This window comes from Salmo salar, chromosome 04 (assembly GCF_965601325.2).
Source record: "Salmo salar chromosome 04, fSalSal1, whole genome shotgun sequence".
Lineage (NCBI taxonomy): Eukaryota > Metazoa > Chordata > Actinopteri > Salmoniformes > Salmonidae > Salmo > Salmo salar.
The window spans coordinates 53,834,783-53,854,109 of record NC_138294.1 but is presented as its reverse complement, the minus strand read 5'-3'; the positions used below and the strand labels follow the sequence as shown (position 1 = coordinate 53,854,109).

Here is a 19,327-nt window from a genome sequence, read left to right as displayed (position 1 = left end):
ACAATAGCCAACACTTACATTTAGTCTATCTATTATTAGGCCATATTCCCCAAGTAAGACAAAATTGCCTGACGATAGGCAGATAGGTACAGAGTTTGAAAAGGCAGACTGTTTTTGAAGTGGATTATGTCAAAGCATCTTGTGGTATTTCTAGGTCTGGTGCTTATTATTATATCCAATCAGGTTGTGTGCTCAATGTATTATAAGTTAATAAATCAACTTTAAATGCATGATCAATACATTCATTCACTGTCTCATAATTTTTATACAGCATAGTGCTTTCGGAAAGTATTCAGACCACTTGACTTTTTCCACATTTTGTTACGTTACAGCCTTATTCTAAAATGTATTAAATAAAAACATTTCTTCATAAATCTACACACCATAACCCATAATGACAAAGCAAAAACAGGTTTTTAGACATTTTTGCAAATGTATATATATATATATATATATATATATATATAAAACAGAAATACCTTTTTTACATAAGTATTCAGACCCTTTGCTATGAGCCTCGAAATTGTGCTCAGGGACATCCGGTTTCCATTGATCATCTTTGAAATGTTTCTACAACTTGATTGGAGTCCACCTTGGTAAATTACATTGATTAAACATGATTTGGGAAAGCACACACCTGTCTATTTAAGGTCCCTTCTTTTTTCCCCAAGTTATCAGTTGTCTTGAAAGTACCATAAATCCAGAGAATACCAGACTTTGATGACAAAGTTTAATGACAAAATTTGCCCACGAGAAGGACCACCGAGCTACCTTCCTGTTCAAGTGAGCAAAGCACAACAGTGAGTCCAAAAATGTCTTGTATGCTGCTGCATAAATTATGTAATATGCCAGGGAGACATGTATACTGTAGCTAAGAAAGTTATACTAAGTGTATATTGTGTAGTAAGCTGTTAGTAGCCCATGTGCCTCACCCAAATCATTTGGTCCCTTTCCTCCTCATAACTTAGCCTACTGTTCTGACTTGGTGGTGCACGTGTAGTCTATAGCCTGCTTTAGAGAAATGTCATTATCAAATATTGTAAGAGCTTTCATTGTCTAATTATAGGCCACCTTTATTTATCCTACGGTTCTGACTTGGTGTACAGGGAGAATACTGTAAGAATGGCCCATGTTTTGAATTCTGTCTCTGTACATTTTTAAAAAGTGCTGAAGAAATAGTTATATTGACTACGTCTGTCTTAGCTCACTCATTAATGTCTTAATCGAAATTATGGATTGCCTCTTAGCCGCTCATCATTCCCTTATGCCATAGTTTCTACATCTCAATCGTCAGTAAGAACAACATTTGTTCAAGCAAGTCAGCTATGGTTTTTTTTTTTTTTAAAGGCAGTAAATGAGGCTGAATTAACTTTTTCGCTGCCAGACAATTAAGGCTCCGCTGATAGCCTGGATTCACTCCATGGTGCTGAAAAGAAAGCTCTGCTGTTGGGACAGCTTAATTTAGGTCCTAACAGTATGTGGGCACCGTTTGTCACCATTATAGTGCAATTCATGTATTATGTGTTGTGTAGTGGCGTTGCTACATGCTAAAATCGCCACTGCACGTGTGGCCTTAGAAATACGGACCAAAAACGAATTATGTCCATTAGAGGACACACATGCATTGCTGGGTATCAGGAGGACATTTGTCAAAATAGCCATTGAAAACACAGTAAACTTCTACGCTCATAAATAAAGCGAGCGTAGAATGAATACGGAAGCCGATAGTAGTCATTACATCGAAAACGTTGTAAAAAAAAAAATGGCAGACGCAGAAAGCACTAGCATGTCATTAATGCAGTCAGAAGAACCGCTTAAACTATCTGATTTATTAGATAGAGGATGGAAACTATATGAGGAAGTGGACACCACAAATGATCCCATCGCAGCCACTCATATCCAGGTTAAAATCAAGCGTGGGATAACGCAACTTGAAGTGGCAACGCGAATGGTGGCCCAACTCGACTTGTTCAGGTGACGTTACTGACGTCGTTAGCGCTACCTAACGTTAGGTAGCAGCTACCAAACTACACAGACTGCTTCTCTAGCAATGACGACTAGCCAGATTCACAGGTATCAAATTGTAAAGACGGCTAGATAACAAACAGATTCCACCGTGAAGTTGTTTGACAGTTTAGCTAGCTAGTTACTTTACTAGGCTGTCGTAAATAAGCTAACAACCTAGCTCCAGTAGCAAGCTAGCCTAAGCTAATGTAAGGCCATGCAATGAAGGGGATGATGCATGTCCAGTGCTTTCAAATGTGTGTATCAGGAAAGTGTCCGTACAAATTAGTTTCCTGAATGAGAAGGTGGAACGTCAGTTGAAGGCTCAACAGTTCGCAATGTTTCTCCACATCATAAGCTAGTTCTAATGTATAGTTAGAAGTTAAGTTAATCTTGTTTGTTTGTTTTTCAGCCGAAATGAGGATTTGGAGGAGGTAGCAACCACAGATCTGAAGTATCTGATGTTGCCTGCCTTCCTGGGGGCTCTAACTATGAAGCAAGTGAACCTGGCAAAACGACTAGACCACGTTCAGATAGCTAGATGTTACTTTTTGGACTTCTTGAAAAGATGTAAGGAGTATAACATATCAAAGTTTGAACTACCCAAAACCATTGAAAACTCTGCTGACATACCAGAAGAAGAATCTGCAAATGGGCCCCCCAAACCTCCAGACTTAATTGCGATGGCAACAGTTAGAGCGGCAAAGATAGAAAGGTATATTAAACATCTGCATTTTAATTACAATTTTAACAATCAGAATAATCATTGTTTTGATTGAGCACTGCACAAGTCAAATTTAAGCCAACCTACCTATGCTTGAAGGTCTAGTACCTGTCACGCACCTCTTAAAATATGTTATGTCCCTCACCTATTTAACAAATTAAAGATCTGTCTTATTCATTTCGTAATTGCAATTAATCTGCACCCAAATTGTTCTGATAACTTATGTATTATACTCTGCAGATACAAACAGAGGAAGGACACAGAGGCCAAGCTATCAGAGATCAAGGCAGCCGTGGACAGTGGGCAGGCAGACGACGAGATAGTCCGAAACTTTTACCTCCTCAATGTGAGGAAATGGATTGCTGTATCCCTGGAGGAGATAGAGAGCATTGACCAGGAAATGGAGATTTTGACCAGGATGGATGTTCTAAAACAGGTACCTGGATTTGAAGATGTAACTAATGCCATTCATTCACCAATGTCTCATTTGAAAGAGTATGGTTTTCTTATACGCTGTATCTTTTCCATGTGCAGAGTTCGGCAGAGCCATTACACTCTAAAAGGCCTCCCATGAAACCCTTCATTCTCACCAAAGATGCTGTTCAGGCCCGGTAGGCACCTGCTCAAACTTATCATTTATTTTCTCCTTCTGCTAATTGCTGTTTTCCTGCTCACAAAATAAGTACTCTGTCCAAACTCCCTTGTCAACAGTACATAGCTACTTGCTTAAAATATCACATGAAGTAAATAGTTGATTAATGTATAATTAAAGGGATTTAATTTTATGTGTGTGTGCATGCATGCATGCATACATACAGTACCAGTCAAAAGTTTGGACACACCTACTCATTCAAGGGTTTTTCTTTATTTGTACTGTTTTCTACATTGTAGAATAATAGTGAAGACAACAAAACTATGAAATAACACATATGGAATCATGTAGTAATCAAAACTCCATATCTCAGACTGGCTATTTAATGAAGCTACCAGTTAAGGACGTGTGAGGTGTTTGTTTCTCAAACTAGACAATTTAATGTACTTGTCCTCTTGCTCAGTTGTGCACCAGGGTCTTCTACTCCTCTTTCTATTCTGGTTAGAGACAGTTTGCGCTGTTCTGTGAAGGGAGTAGTACACAGCGTTGTACGAGATCTTCAGTTTCTTGGCAATTTCTCGCATGGAATAGCCGTCATTTCTCAGAACAAGAATAGACTGATGAGTTTCAGAAGAAAGGTCTTTGTTTCTGGCCATTTTGAGCCTGTAATCGAACCCACAAACGCTGATGCTCCAGATACTCAACTAGTCTAAAGTTTTATTGCTTCTTTAATCAGCATGACAGTTTTCAGCTGTGCTAACATAATTGCAAAAGGGTTTTCTAATGATTAATTATCCTTTTAAAAGGATAAACTTGGATTAGCTAACACAACGTCCCATTGGAACACAGGAGTGATGGTTTCTGATAATGGGCCTATGTAGATATTCCATACAAAATCAGCCATTTCCAGCTACAATAGTCATTTACAACATTAACAATGTCTACACTGTATTTCTGATCAATTTGTTATTTTAATGGACAAAAAAATATGCTTTTCTTTCAAAAACAATCATTTCTAAGTGACCCCAAACTTTTGAACGGTTATGTATGTGTGTATATATACACATACACACACGTGTGTGTGTGTGTGTGTGTGTCTATATACATATAAACTCAGCAAAAAAAGAAACTGTCAACTGCGTTTATTTTCAGCAAACTTAACATGTGTAAATATTTTTATGAACATAACAAGATTCAACAACTGAGAGACAAACTGAACTAGTTCCACAGACATGTGACTAACAGAAATGTAATAATGATCCAAATCAAAAGTAACAGTCAGTATCTGGTGTGGCCACCAGCTGCATTAAGAACTGCAGTGCATCTCCTCCTCATGGACTGCACCAGATTTGCCCGTTCTTGCTGTGAGATGTTAACCCCACTCTTCCTCCATGGCACCTGCAAGTTCCCGGACATTTCTGGGGGGAATGGCCCTAGCCCTCACCCTCCGATCCAACAGGTCCCAGACGTGCTCAATGGGATTGAGATCCGGGCTCTTCGCTGGCCATGGCAGAACACTGACATTCCTGTCTTGTAGGAAATCACGCACAGAACGAGCAGTATGGCTGGTGGCATTGTCATGCTGGAGGGTCATGTCAGGATGCGCCTGCAGGAAGGGTACCACATGAGGGAGGAGGATGTCTTCCCTGTAACGCACAGCGTTGAGATTGCCTTCAATGACAACAAGCTCAGTCCGATGATGCTGTGACACACTGCCCCACACAATGACGAACCCTCCACCTCCAAATCGATCCCGCACTGGAGTATAGGCCTCAGGGTAACGCTCATTCCTTCGATGATAAACGCGAATCCGACCATCACCCCTGGTGAGACAAAACCGCGACTCGTCAGTGAAGAGCACTTTTTGCCAGTCCTGTCTGGTCCAGCGATTGTGCCCATAGGCGACGTTGTTGCCGGTGATGTCTGGTGAGGATCTGCCTTACAACAGGCCTACAAGCCCTCAGTCCAGCCTATTGTGGACAGTCTGAGCACTGATGGAGGGATTGTGCATTCCTGGTGTAACTCGAGCAGTTGTTGTTGCCATCCTGTACCTGTCCCGCAGGTGTGATGTTCGGATATACCGATCCTGTGCAGGTGTTGTTACATGTGGTCTGCCATTGCGAGGACAATCAGCTGTCCCTCCTGTCTCCCTGTAGCGCTGTCTTAGGCGTCTCACAGTACGGACATTGCAATTTATTTCCCTGGCTACATCTGCAGTCCTCATGCCTCCTTGCAACATGCCTAAGGCACGTTCACGCAGATGAGCAGGGACCCTGGGCATCTTTCTTTTGGTGTTTTTCAGAGTCAGTAGAAAGGCCTCTTTAGTGTCCTAGGTTTTCATAACTGTGACCTTAATTGCCTACCGTCTGTAAGCTGTTAGTGTCTTAACGACCGTTCCACACGTGCATGTTCATTAATTGTTTATTGAACAAGCATGGGGAAACAGTGTTTAAACCCTTTACTATGAAGGTCTGTGAAGTTATTTGGATTTTTACGAAATATCTTTGAAAGACAGGGTCCTGAAAAGGGGACGTTTCTATTTTTGCTGTGTGTGTCTGACCACTGCCACTATATGGCTCATGCATGCAACTAAGCCAGCCAAAGAAATCTCAGGAATGGAACTTTAACCAAAACAACTGTCTGGATGATGCTTCAACTTTAAAAGTAAGTGGAAAATTAGGTCTAACATGCTAAAAAAGAAAATATCCCTTTTTAATGTGTAATTTTTCATCTCAGGGTGTTTGGGGCAGGCTATCCCAGCCTACCTACTATGTCAGTGGATGACTGGTATGAACAGCACAGGAAGAAAAATGCCTTGCCAGACCAGGGGATCCCACGCAGCGCTGGTAGGGTTAACAGAGATGTTTATAATAGTGTTCTATTTACAGTTAACTGTACATCAATTGTTTTCAGGAAAACTCAAATGTTCATCAACCATGTTTTATATCCACCCTGTCTCATTCACCAAATGCAATTTGTCTCCCTTTCAGAGGACTTTGATGCAGAAGAGCGAGAACAAGAAGAGAAAGAGAAGCGGGTTGAAAATGATGATGAGGAGGCCTTGCAGAAAGCTAGAGACTGGGACAACTGGAAGGATACGCATCGGAGAGGCTATGGGAACCGTAAAAACATGGGCTGACAACCATCACACAAAGCAACAGTGCCATGCCTGGTCTGCAGTGTTCATCTACTCTCTGTCCCTCTGTAATGAATAAAAAATGTTGCTGGTGTGTATGGAAACATGGTCTTGAAGAAAGGGAGGTTTATACAATCCCAGACTGAAACTGTTTAAGTGTCTGTTTATGGTCTCTTTTTATTCTGTTGCTGCAAGTCACGGCTTTAATTGTGGCTGTATCAGAGGAAAATGATTTATTGGCAGCCATTAATATTATCTGCAGGTTCCATACGAATACACAACCAAGTATTTCCACCAAGGCGTAGTCTGTCGAGATGGTGCAGTGGTATGCTTGAGAAGATTAGTAAAGTGAATTTGATGATCAATTGTTTAACAGCTGTTCCCAAGCGGATTCATATTTCCTGAGTATCCAACAGTACTTAAAGAGCCTTTTTTGAAAAGGAGGTGGTGGTAACAATCTACAGTTCCAAAAAACTGCTATTGTATATTGTCATCCACACTTAATGTGTTTAGTGATGGAAAAGGTAGCTTGTGTGCTTATACAGTTTCCTAAAATGTGGCTCTATACTCCAGCATTTTGGTTTTGAGAATATTTTTTTTTCTGATCAGGTGACAGTACAGAATGTCACCTTTTGTTTTGAGGGTGTTTTCATAGCTGTCTTACCGTTTAGAAATTAATTTGAAGTCAAAGTATTTTGACAGATTCACTTAGTGTATTCAAAAGTTGAGTATTTGGGCCCATTTTTACATTCTAGTCATTTAGCAGACACTTATCCGGAGCGACTTAGTGCATTCATCTTTTGATGGGACAACCACGTATCTCAGACATAGTAAGTACATTTTTGTCAGTGTTGTGCAGTTTGTTTTGGTTGTGTTGTGGCTTATGTTTTGCCCAATAACTGAATGGTGACTGGTGTAATTTTCTTTCTAGGTATACAGATAATGTTTCTGAACATTTCTAAATTAATCCTGATAATGCCATAATTAAGAAAAATCATGAATAATAAGTGAAATGCTGATCAGAGGCTACAACAAATATGCTAACCTCTCACCATTACCATAACGGGAGGTTAGCATTTTTTAATCTTTGTAACCTCACTCATTATTCATGATTCATTTATGATTATCCATAATCATGGTATGCACATGAATGTCGAAGTATTCAGAAAGATCTAGTCTTACAATAAAAATAAAAGTGACTCCAAAATGGCACAATTCGGTCCCGGTCCCTGAATTCACCATTCAGTTCCTATTGGGCAAAACCGCAAATGCATCCAAGATTGTAGTAGCTTAATGTAGCCATTGTGTGAGGAATATGGGACCAAATACTAAACTTTTGACTAGTTTAATACACTAAGTGAATTTGTCCAAATAGTTATGACTTTTTCAAATGGGGGACTAGATACATTATTTCATTTTTTAATTGTACAACAGACCCTCACTGCTGGCATTCTGTACTGTCGCCTAATATGAAACATTCTTAAATCTAAAATACTGGAGTATAGCGCCACGTTTAAAATGGTTTGCTTCACTGTCAGAGTACGTATTGAGTATGTACAATATGAACATTTCCTCTGATTGATGTCCATTGTAACACTGAATAATGGTTTTGTAATGCAGGTGTGATGCACTTAATTACAGAGAGCCACTCCCTTTTCATCTTGTTTTGCTGAATACTTTTTTTTGTAAAATAACTGCCTTGTGACAGCCAATTTTCTCTTTTCTCAAAATGTATGGCTGACTCATTTGATTTCATTCCCACCTCTTACACATGTACAGTTTGAACAGGCACTGATTTTGACAGACTTGGTGGATTCCTTTGTCAGAGTTGATAATGACTAGTGGTTGGTCTATTTTTTTCAGAATAGCAGGAATTCTGTGTGCAAAACCTGCATGGTTCCCATTGTAACAACAAATTATTTGAATGTTTTGTACTTTTCTCATTGTTTCGTATAAAAAATATGTATACAGTCCAGAATAAATATGATAAGCTGCTATGGTCAAGCAAATTGTTATTGGCACACTGATATTCACATCCACAAAATGTGTATGAATCAGAATCATATGTATTGAACATGACTAATATTGCTCCCATGTAACTTGATATGTGTCATTTGGTAAAAGCATCAATTGAGATCTCAAAATGTATATCCGTTTTGAAGCCAATTAAATCAATGTATTGCACATGCTCGCTAAAAGTTTCCTTTATTTGCTACCCATTGGACAGCTGTGCTAAAGTGAAATCATACCCAGTACACCACCTCAATTCTGGGCCACCTAGTTCTAGCTTCATGTCTCTTGATGTGCGGTGATATTTAACCTCAGGCAGTAGCCCCATTTATACCTTGTTCTAACATGAATCATTTTTTCTGATATTTCCCACCTTCTGATTGTGCCCACATTTCCAGATAGGTGTAGATTAGTAAAAGACGCATTATGGTCTGATTGTGATCAGATCCTCCTGACCACCTTCGGAGGTAGTCGGACACACATTATGTCTGGATATCTTGCAAGTGTAGACTCACTCTCTCCTGCACCACCTGTCTCTACCTCTGAATGCTCAACTATGAAAAGCCAACTGATGTTTACTCCTGAGGTTGCACCCTCTGTGATTACCCTCTGTGATTATTATTTGACCCTGCTGGTCATCTATGAAAGTTTGAACAACGGTTTGACCTTAATGCCCATGTACTCCTGTAATCTCCACCGAGCACAGCCAGAAGAGGACTGGCTACCCCTCAGAGCCTGGCTCCTCTCTAGGTTTCTTCCTAGGTTCCTGCATTTCTAGGTAGTTTTTCCACTGTTCTTCTATATCTGCATTGCTGTCTCTTTGGGGTTTTAGGCTGGGTTTTTGTATAAGCACAACTGCTGATGTAAAAAGGGCTTTATAAATACATTTGATTGATTGATTGATTGATTGATTGATTGATTGATTGATAGACGGAACTGGACAGTGAAACCATTGAAATCAATATTTGAAAGGTGGCACCATAGACTTATGGATCAATATGTGTCTTAAAATAAATAAATATTATTTTGAAAGAATATCTGTCAAATAATTTGCGTAAAGGGAGGGGCAAGGAAATGTGGGCACAATGTGGAAACAGTTGACAGAGACATTTGAATGCCATGTGTAGACATATTTTACAAAATGTGGGCACAATCAGAATGTGGACAAGAGCAGGAAAAAGAGAAGTAAAATGAAATCAAGCTTTATTTATATCGCACATTTCAGACATTACTGCAACGCAATTCAATTAACAGGAAAAAAACAAATAAAAAACAAAGACAATAAAAACTGAAATATTTACTACACAACAAACATAAGAGGATAAAAAACAAATGAATAACAATAAAAACTGAAAGACTAAAAAGCACACTAAAGAAAAGCAATGCTAAAAAGGGGTTTCAGCCTCCTCTAACTGAAGTTAATTGTGTGGATTTTTTTCTATTAATAATATAAAATTAACAGCCATACAGAAAGACTCATGTGAAGGTGAAATTACAGAGGAACTTCTTGATGCAATTAAAGCATTTAAGTCCAGGAATACTCCAGGGCTGGACGGCATACCAGTTGAGGTATACCAAATCTTTTTTGATATGCTCAGAGGACCGTTATTAGCATGTTTTAACCACTCCTATGTAAAATGTAGATTATCAGACACTCAACAAGAAGGTCTGATTTCATTATTACTGAAACAGGATACAAGTGAGAAATATGAAGATCCAGTCCATTTAGAAAATTGGAGGCCCCTTTCGCTTCTGTGTTGTGATGCAAAAATTCTAGCAAAATGAATTGCGCATAGAATTAAAAAGGTAATGTTGGATATTATTTATTCTAATCAGACAGGTTTTTTATATGGACGATAGATTGGAGATAATATAAGGCAAGTACTGGAAACAATAGAACACTTTGAAAAATATTGGAAACCAGGCCTGCTATTCATAGCTGACTTTTAAAAGGTTTTTGATAAAGTACGACTGGAGTTTATATATAAATGCCTGGAACATTTATATTTTGGAGAATCTCTTATAAAATGGGTTAAAATAATGTATAGTAACCCTAGGTGTAAAATAGTAAATAATGGCTACTTCTCAGAAAGTTTTGAATTGTCAAGAGAAGTAAAACAAGGTTGTCCACTATTGGCATATATATTTATTATGGCCATCGAAATGTTAGCTATTAAAATCAGATCCAACAATAATATCAAGGGATTAAAAATACAGGGCTTAAAAACAAAGGTATCACGCTTTTCCAGTCCGGAGCCTCCGGCGACGCTCCTCAGTCTGGAGCCTCCAGCGACGCTCCTCAGTCCGGTGCCTCCAGCGACGCTCCTCAGTCCGGAGCCTCTAGCGACGCTCCTCAGTCCGGAGCCTCCAACGGCGGTCTGCAGCCCAGAGTCTTCAACGGCGGTCTGCAGCCCGGAGTCTTCAACGGCGGTCTGCAGTCCGGAGTCTTCAACGGCGGTCTGCAGCCCGGAGTCTTCAACGGCGGTCTACAGCCCGGAGTCTTCAATGGCAGTCTGCAGCCCGGAGTCTTCAGCGGCGGCCTTCAGCCCAGAGTCTTCAGCGGTGGTTGGCGTTTCAAAGCCTCCGGCGATGATCCACGGTCTGGTTCCTCCGGACACACAGAAGCGGGGGGATCAGCGGGCGGTGGAGATGCTACGCCCTGAACCAGAGCCGCCGCCAATTATAGATGCCCACCCGGACCCTCCCCTATAGGTTCAGGATTGTGGCCGGGAGTCTGCACCTTTGGGGGGGGGGGGGGGTACTGTCACGCTCTGACCTAGAAGAGCTGTGTTTTCTCTGTTTAGTTAGGTCAGGGTATGATCGGTGGGTGGGCATTCTATGTTTTGTTTTTCTATGTTTTGGCCGGGTATGGTTTCCAATCAGAGGCAGCTGTCTATCGTTGTCTCTGATTGGAAGCCATACTTAGGCAGCCTGTTTTTCCCTTTGTTTTCGTGGGTAGTTGGTTTGTTAGTTAACCTGACAGAACTGTTGGCTGTCGTTTTGTTTTCTTTGTTTAAGTGTCTTCATTAAAACTTAAAGATGAGCACTCAACACGCTGCGCCTTGGTCCCCTTTATATGACGACCGTTACAAAAGGTGTCATTGTACACTGATGATTCATGTTTTCTTTTAAATCCACAACTTGGATCCCTCCACAGCCTCATAAAGGATCTAGTTCATTTTTACAACCAAATTATGAAAAGTATTATATTACGTATTGGATCACAAAAAAATACAACTTTTACTTTACTATGTAGTTTACCAATAGAATGGTCTGATGGTGATGTGGATATACTCGGTATACATATCCCAAAATAAATAAATGATCTCACTCCAATAAATTTAGATAAGATCTTGCTACCATGGAAATGTAAATACCTTTCTATTTGTGGAAAAATCACCCTGATTACCTCTTTAGTCATATCCCAGTTGACCTATTTGCTTATACCCTTGCCTACACCTAGCGAACAGTTTTGTAAATTATATTAGAAAAGAATATTCAATTTTATTTGGGACGGCAAACCAGACAAAATTAAACGGGCCAATTTATATAATGAATATGAATTCGGAGGGCAGAAATGATTAAATATTAAAGCATTAGACCTCTCACTAGTCGTACAAAAGCCATACTTAAATCCGAACTGGTTCTCTAGCAAATTAGTAAGAATGTCTCACCCTATGTTCAAGAAAGGCATTTTTCCCTTTATTCAGATTACAACCTCTCACTTTCAGTTATTTGAAAAGGAAATCATCTCCCAAATATCGCTATTTTTAAAACAAGCCATAGAAAGTTGGTTGCAATTTAATCCACCAGAAAAGACAGAACAATATAACAAATATTGTGGTTAAACTGAAATTTACTAATTGAAAAATTGTTTATAAAAGGTATAATCTTCCTAAATGATATCATAAATACGACTGGTGGATTTATGTCATACATGCAGCTAACTATAACATGTGGAAATATCTGCTCTACCCAAAATTACAACCAACTAACTAACTGTAGTATTACCGCAAAAGTGGAAGGGGGTAAAAGCAAGGCCCTGCATTAAAGACCATAATTAGTTAAAGAAAATTGTGATAAATAAAATATAGGTTAAGAACTTTTTTGAAGAGAAATGTTTGAAAGGTATGGCAAATAGAAATCAAACCGGATGGACATCATAAATATATCGGAGAGGTTGAAGGTAGAGGAAGGACAAGAGTTAAAAACAAGCAAAATAAAACTATTGTAAAATAGACTGTGTCCATAAAATGTATATAGTATGTATAAGCTGGAAATACAGGGCTAAGCGTTGTTGTTCACTAGTTTGCGCCAATATTTTAAAAAAAAGATATGTATGTATATGTATGTATATGTAGGTGTATATGTATATATTTATATGTGTATTTATGTATGTATGTGTATGTATGTATATGTACACTACCGTTCAAAAGTTTGGGGTCACTTAAAAATGTCCTTGTTCTTGAAAGAAAAGCACATTTTTTGTCCATTAAAATAACATCAAATTGATCAGAAATACAGTGTAGACATTGTTAATGTTGTAAATGACTATTGTAGCTGGAAATGGCAGATTTTTTATGGAATATCTACATAGGCTTACAAAGGCCCATTATCAGCAACCATCACTCCTGTGTTCCAATGGCACGTTGTGTTAGCTAATCCAAGTTTATAATTTTAAAAGGCTAATTGATCATTAGAAAACCATTTTGCAATTATGTTAGCACAGCTAAAAACTGTTGTTCTGATTAAAGAAGCAATTAAACTGGCCTTACATTTACATTTACGTCATTTACATTTACATTTTTGTCATTTAGCAGACGCTCTTATCCAGAGCGACTTACAGTAGTGAATGCATACATTTCATACATTTTTTCCCCCCGTACTTCCGCCTTCTTTAGACTAGTTTAGTATCTGGAGCATCAGCATTTGTGGGTTAGATTACAGGCTCAAAATGGCCAGAAACAAAGACCTTTCTTCTGAAACTCGTCAGTCTATTCTTGTTCAGAGAAATGAAGGCTATTCCATGCGAGAAATTGCCAAGAAACTGAAGATCTGGTACAACGCTGTGTACCACTCCCTTCACAGAACAGGGCAAACTGTCTCTAACCAGAATATAAAGAGGAGTGGGAGGCCCCGGTGCACAACTGAGTAAGAGGACAAGTACATTAGAGTGTCTGGTTTGAGAAACAGACGCCTCACAAGTCCTCAACTGGCAGCTTCATAAATAGTACCCACAAAACAGCAGTCTCAATGTCAACAGGAGGCTCCGGGATGCTGGCCTTCTAGATAGAGTTCCTCTGTCCCATGTCTGTGTTCTTTTTCCCATCTTAATCTTTTATTTTTATTGGCCAGTCGGAGATATGACTTTTTCTTTGCAACTCTGCAGCGGCAGGCATAAACAAGGCTAGTGTGTCATCCGTGGACCTAGCTCCCTCTAGATGTGGATCTGTCTGAGGCTTCTTTAAGACTATTTAAGAGTATTCCTCTGAACCTTTTGACAGCAGGTGGGTATGCAAGGAAAGGTTAGAATGTCTTTGGAAATATCACACACACTGTGACGCACACAGCGAGCATTTATTTCTCAACCGTTATCTATAAGATTTACTCCCTCTGCATGTGGTTAGACTTTCTTTGTTTGGATTTTGTACTTTTTACTCCGTATTGCGTCAAAAGGAGCCTCCACTTCCCTTGCAGCACAGTTCACAATAGATAGGACAGGCTTCTTTGTGTCCACACAGATTCTTTCCTTTGCTGAGGGTAGGCGAATTCTAAAGGGGCTTGTTGGATCCAATAAAAGCAGCTATTGTATGTAAATTATTCACACAAGAGCATATGACTGACTGTGCAGGGCAGTGGCTAGTGTGAGAGAAATCATTAGCAATGCAAACTCATGGTGTTTTGTCTCACATAGTCACTAATGGAAAAAACTATTTCTATACTAATGGTAACTCAATTATTTCTTGGTGTGTTTGTGCACTACTTCTACTGAAGGTAATTTTATGAATTTAATAATTTGTTACAACTGTGAAATCTAAATTAAGTGTACAAAAAACGTTTTTATTTTCCTTTTGTTGTCATGATTTACATGTTGGTGAATAGGGTTCTAAAATTCTAAAACTATCCTTAAAAAGCTGTATTTGATGTATTAACATGATTTAAAAGCACCATTTGGGTTCTATTTAATTTTTCATAACCAGTAACAGCCACACAATAGATTGCTTGTAAAATAGACTACATGACCAAAAGTATGTGGACACCTGCTCGTTGAACATCTCATTCCAAAATCATGGGCACTAATATGGAGTTGGCCCTCCCTTTGCTGCTATAACAGCCTCCACTCTTCTGGAAAGGCTTTCCACTAGATGTTGGAACATTACTGCAGGAACATGCTCCCATTTAGCCACAAGAGCATTAGTGAGGTCGGGCACTGATGTTGGGCGATTAGGCCTGGCTCGCAGTCAGCATTCCAATTCATCCCAATGGTTGCCACAAGTTGGAAGCACAGAATAATCTAGAATGTCATTGTATGCTGTAGCATTAAGATTTCCCTTTACTGGAACTAAGGGGCCTAGCCCAAACCATGAAAAACAGCCCCAGACCATTTTTCCTCCTCCACCAAACTTTCCAGTTGACACTATGCATTCGGGCAGGTAGCGTTCTCCTGGCATCCACCAAACCCAGATTCGTCCGTCGGACTGCCAGATGGTGAAGCGTTATTCATCACTCCAGAGAACATGTTTCCACTGCTCCAGAGTCCAATGGCGGGGAGCTTTACACCACTCCAGCCAACACTTGGCATTGCGCATGGTGATCTTAGGCTTGTGTGCGGCTGCTCGGCCATGGAAACCCATTTCTTGAAGCTCCCGACGAACAGTTATTGTGCTGACATTGCTTCCAGAGGCAGTTTGGAACTTGGGAATGAGTGTTGCACCCGAGGACAGACAATTTTTACGCGTTACATGCTTCAGCACTCAGCGGTTCCGTTCTGTGAGCTTGTGTGTCCTACCACTTCACAGCTGAGCCATTGTTGCTCCTAGACTTTTACACTTTACAATAACAACAGTTGACCGGGGCAGCTCTAGCAGGGCAGGAATTTGACAAACTGACTTGTTAGAAAGGTGACATCCTGTGACGGGGCCATGTTGAAAGTCACTGAGCTCTTCAGTGAGGCCATTCTACTGCCAATGTTTATCTATGTAGATTGCATGGCTGTGTGCTCAATTTTATGCAGCTGTCAGCAACGGGTGTGGCTGAAATAGCCGAATCCACTCATTTGAAAGGGTGTCCACATACATTTGTATATATAAGAAAATCAGGGGTGCACACTGTAAGAATAAATAACATGCAAATCTTGAATAATAGCTTTAAGTAAAGGTTTTATTTAGGAAATCATAATTAATACTCTAAGATGTACAGTATTTCAATAGGGAATTATTTGAAATATTTATGTTTTCTCATTTATATATTGATTTGAATGAGTTAAAGTGAAATAGACCTGAACCCTGTTATTTGTAGGGACAATTTGCATTGACATATCATAGTTTTTGTTATGGCACTTCATATATTATAGAACATTAAATAATTGTCCCCACTACGATCCCAGTCTGTGGTCAGTCTGGCTGTGGGAAGGCAACAGATATACCATGCAGGTTGGTGCCAGTGTCAACATGGCACAATGGTCACATGGGGGCAGTTACACCCTTCCCAGTGACTTTGGGAAAAAAGGTCACATGATGTGTTGTGCCAGACCAAAGACTTGCGCTCTTAAGCCGCACACCAACGTCAGGGCTGGTAGAGAGGCTTGGTTTTCCACTGGACGCACATCAATGTCCACGCTACACCGGCGGGTCAACGTTGTCCTCCACCCTGGGTGCCGCCTATGCCTCTTACACCTCCTGTTGAGCTTGGTAACCTCTCCATCTCTCCAAGTCTCTTCTTCTGGCATGGCAGGAATGACTGGAATGGAATTAAATAGATCTGAAATATAGCAAGCTGGAGAGAGCTCAGTTGCTGTTGGATTTGAAGAATATGGAATTAGTCTTGGGGGATTCTGCTTTTAAAGAATGGATGGCTTTATTGAGATTTCCCAATATCTCAGTCGCTGACCAGTGCTGGTCGGACAGTGTTGTTGACTGGTGAATCGGGTTATGTGAGATCTGTGTTTTTAGTAACAATCCGTGCAATTAGTATTTGTATAAAGAAATCTTGTGGAAATAATTAACTTATGTAAGGCTAATTTTTTAATGCAAAATTATCAACAAATGATCAACATTGTTGACCTATTAGCTTCTACAATGAAATCATTTTAATGTCAACCTTGTTTTTCAGACCTGGAATCGAAAATGAACTGGGCGTCCTTTTATGCCGTCATCAGCGGTGTAAACAGACACTCCACTGGCATCGGTCGTATCTGGCTCTCTGTCCTCTTCATCTTCCGTATCCTGGTCCTGGTGGTTGCAGCAGAGAGTGTGTGGGGCGACGAGAAGTCTGGCTTTACTTGTAATACCCAGCAGCCCGGCTGCAACAGCGTCTGTTATGACCACTTCTTCCCCATCTCACACATCCGTCTGTGGGCCCTACAGCTCATCTTGGTGTCCACCCCGGCCCTGTTGGTGGCCATGCATGTTGCCCATCGCCGACACATCGACAAGAAGCTCTATAAACTGTCTGGCCGGGCCAGCCCCAAGGACCTGGAGCAGATCAAGACCCAGAAGATGAAGATCACAGGTGCCCTCTGGTGGACATATATCATCAGCCTGTTCTTCCGCATCATCTTCGAAGTGACCTTCATGTATCTCTTCTACATGATCTATCCCGGCTACAAGATGATCCGGCTAGTCAAGTGTGACTCGTACCCCTGCCCCAATACGGTGGACTGCTTTGTGTCCAGGCCCACAGAGAAGACTGTCTTCACTGTGTTCATGCTGGCTGTGTCAGGGATCTGTATCCTGCTCAACATCGCAGAGGTGGTCTTCCTGGCAGGGAAGGCTTGCGGTAGGCACTTAAGCAATGCTGGAGACTCAACCATGGGGGCATGGATCACCCAAAAGCTCTGCTCTTACTAGAACAAACTAAACGGACCAGGGCAGTATAACTCTAATTGGTTACATAACATGCTCAAAGCTCAAGGTAAGGGCCTTAACAACACTCATTAATCTGCTTACTGCACCATGATGAGGTGTCGACACTTTTTCTATACTTCAAATGGATGTGATTAAAAGGACAATATCAATTTGGATATAGACACAAACTCAACAGAAGAGGAGACTGAAGAAAAGTATGGTAAACTGATTTATTAACGTGCCCTTAACTTGCAACGCCTCAAATTCATCTGAATTCAATATACCAGCAGCTAAACCATCTCATCATCTATTCTATATCATGATTTAAACATATTTTTCAATTCCTGACAGCCAGTTTAATCACTGATAATGTGGCGTGCTTAGGACAAAGCCTGTGTATGGGTTCAATTGTCCATTGTAAATATTAACCCAAGAAAACTGTCCAAGTGGTTAATTTAACCAACATCTGGTGGTTGTGGTGGAGTATTACTAATAACTATGAGGCCATTCCAAAGCACCACTAATAACTACCTCACTTTCATAGTGAAATATCAAGTGGGTGCTTCAAGACATCTGAATGGTGGTTTGAATGCTATGAATGAGACTGATTATGCAAGTGTATAGAGTAATATAGAATGGATAATGAATGAGAAAATATGCTTAACTTTCAAAGTTTAAGTTACGATGGAAGAACCGAATGATCAGAGAACATGTTTAAATGTCTATTTCATTGTTTTTCTTACCAGTATATACAGCATTGCTGTATAAGGATAATAGATGTTTAGAATTTGTGGTACTGTAAAGTTTTTACTTCATAATATATATAGCATTTTAGTCCCTGTTTTGTTGTATACCATGCCTTCTTATATTGAATGTATTGCACTGATTTTTATTGCTGTACCTAATAAAATTAGAAATTCCTAATAAAACACTTGAGTTTAATTATGTACAATAGCCACATGGAAATATTATAATGAGCTGGTAGTAAACACAACTATATGCGTATATGCTTGTTAGTGTATTCTGAATGCTTTATGTACAGGTAACTGCCAAAATAAAGGAAACACCAACATAAATGGTCTTAATAGGGCATTGGGCCACCACGATCTGCCAGAACAGCTTCAATGCGCCTTGGTAAAGTTGGCATAGATTCTACAAGTGTCTGGAACTCTATTGGAGGGATGCGGCACCATTCTTTCACAAGAAATTCCATAATTTGGTGTTTAGTTGATGGTGGTGGAAAACGTCATCTCAGGCACTGCTCAGAATCTTCCATAAGTGTTCAATAGGGTTGAGATCTGGTGAGACACACACACACACACACACAAACACACCCTTTAAACCCCCTATGCTCCTTTGAGATCTCTCTTTCAGTCACAGAGATCTCTTCTTCTAGGATTGGTAGCCAAAATAATGGGCAACTGGGCATTTTTATACATGACCCTAAGCATGATGGGATGTTAATTGCGTAAATAAACTTAGGAAACACACGTGTGGAAGCACCTGCTTTCAATATACTTTGTATCCCTCATTTAATCAAGTGTTTCCTTTATTTTTTATGTGGTCTTATGTTACAAGGTGATGTTACCTTTATGTAATACTTCAGAAAGCCACAGGAGAGCAGCATTAACATATACAACTAAGCCAAAACATTAGGTACTAATGGTTTATATATTCTCTGCTGTTATGGTCATCAATTGACAGTGCCATTGAGTAAGAATTGAAGGGGAAAAAGTTCAATTCATAGATTTATTTTTTAAACACAATCAAATAATGAAGTCTCGGGAAGCTTTCTA

General features: G+C 39.9%; 2 protein-coding genes across 3 annotated transcripts; both read left to right on the top strand.

Moving 5' to 3' along the window:
* The first annotated feature begins 1,738 nt into the window (after positions 1-1,738).
* Positions 1,739-6,826, top strand: LOC100286725 (immunoglobulin (CD79A) binding protein 1). 2 transcript variants are annotated; one of them, NM_001146665.1, is given in 6 exon segments: positions 1,739-1,974; positions 2,417-2,719; positions 2,969-3,164; positions 3,263-3,339; positions 6,057-6,166; positions 6,311-6,826. In NM_001146665.1, coding segments are annotated over 6 exon segments (1,047 nt in total). In that variant the 5' UTR covers positions 1,739-1,762; the 3' UTR covers positions 6,460-6,826.
* Positions 6,827-16,286: 9,460 nt separating this feature from the next.
* Positions 16,287-18,460, top strand: cxb1 (Gap junction beta-1 protein). The gene is given in 2 exon segments (NM_001139950.1): positions 16,287-16,376; positions 16,798-18,460. Coding segments are annotated over 2 exon segments (765 nt in total). The 5' UTR covers positions 16,287-16,348; the 3' UTR covers positions 17,535-18,460.
* The last annotated feature ends 867 nt before the right edge of the window (positions 18,461-19,327 follow it).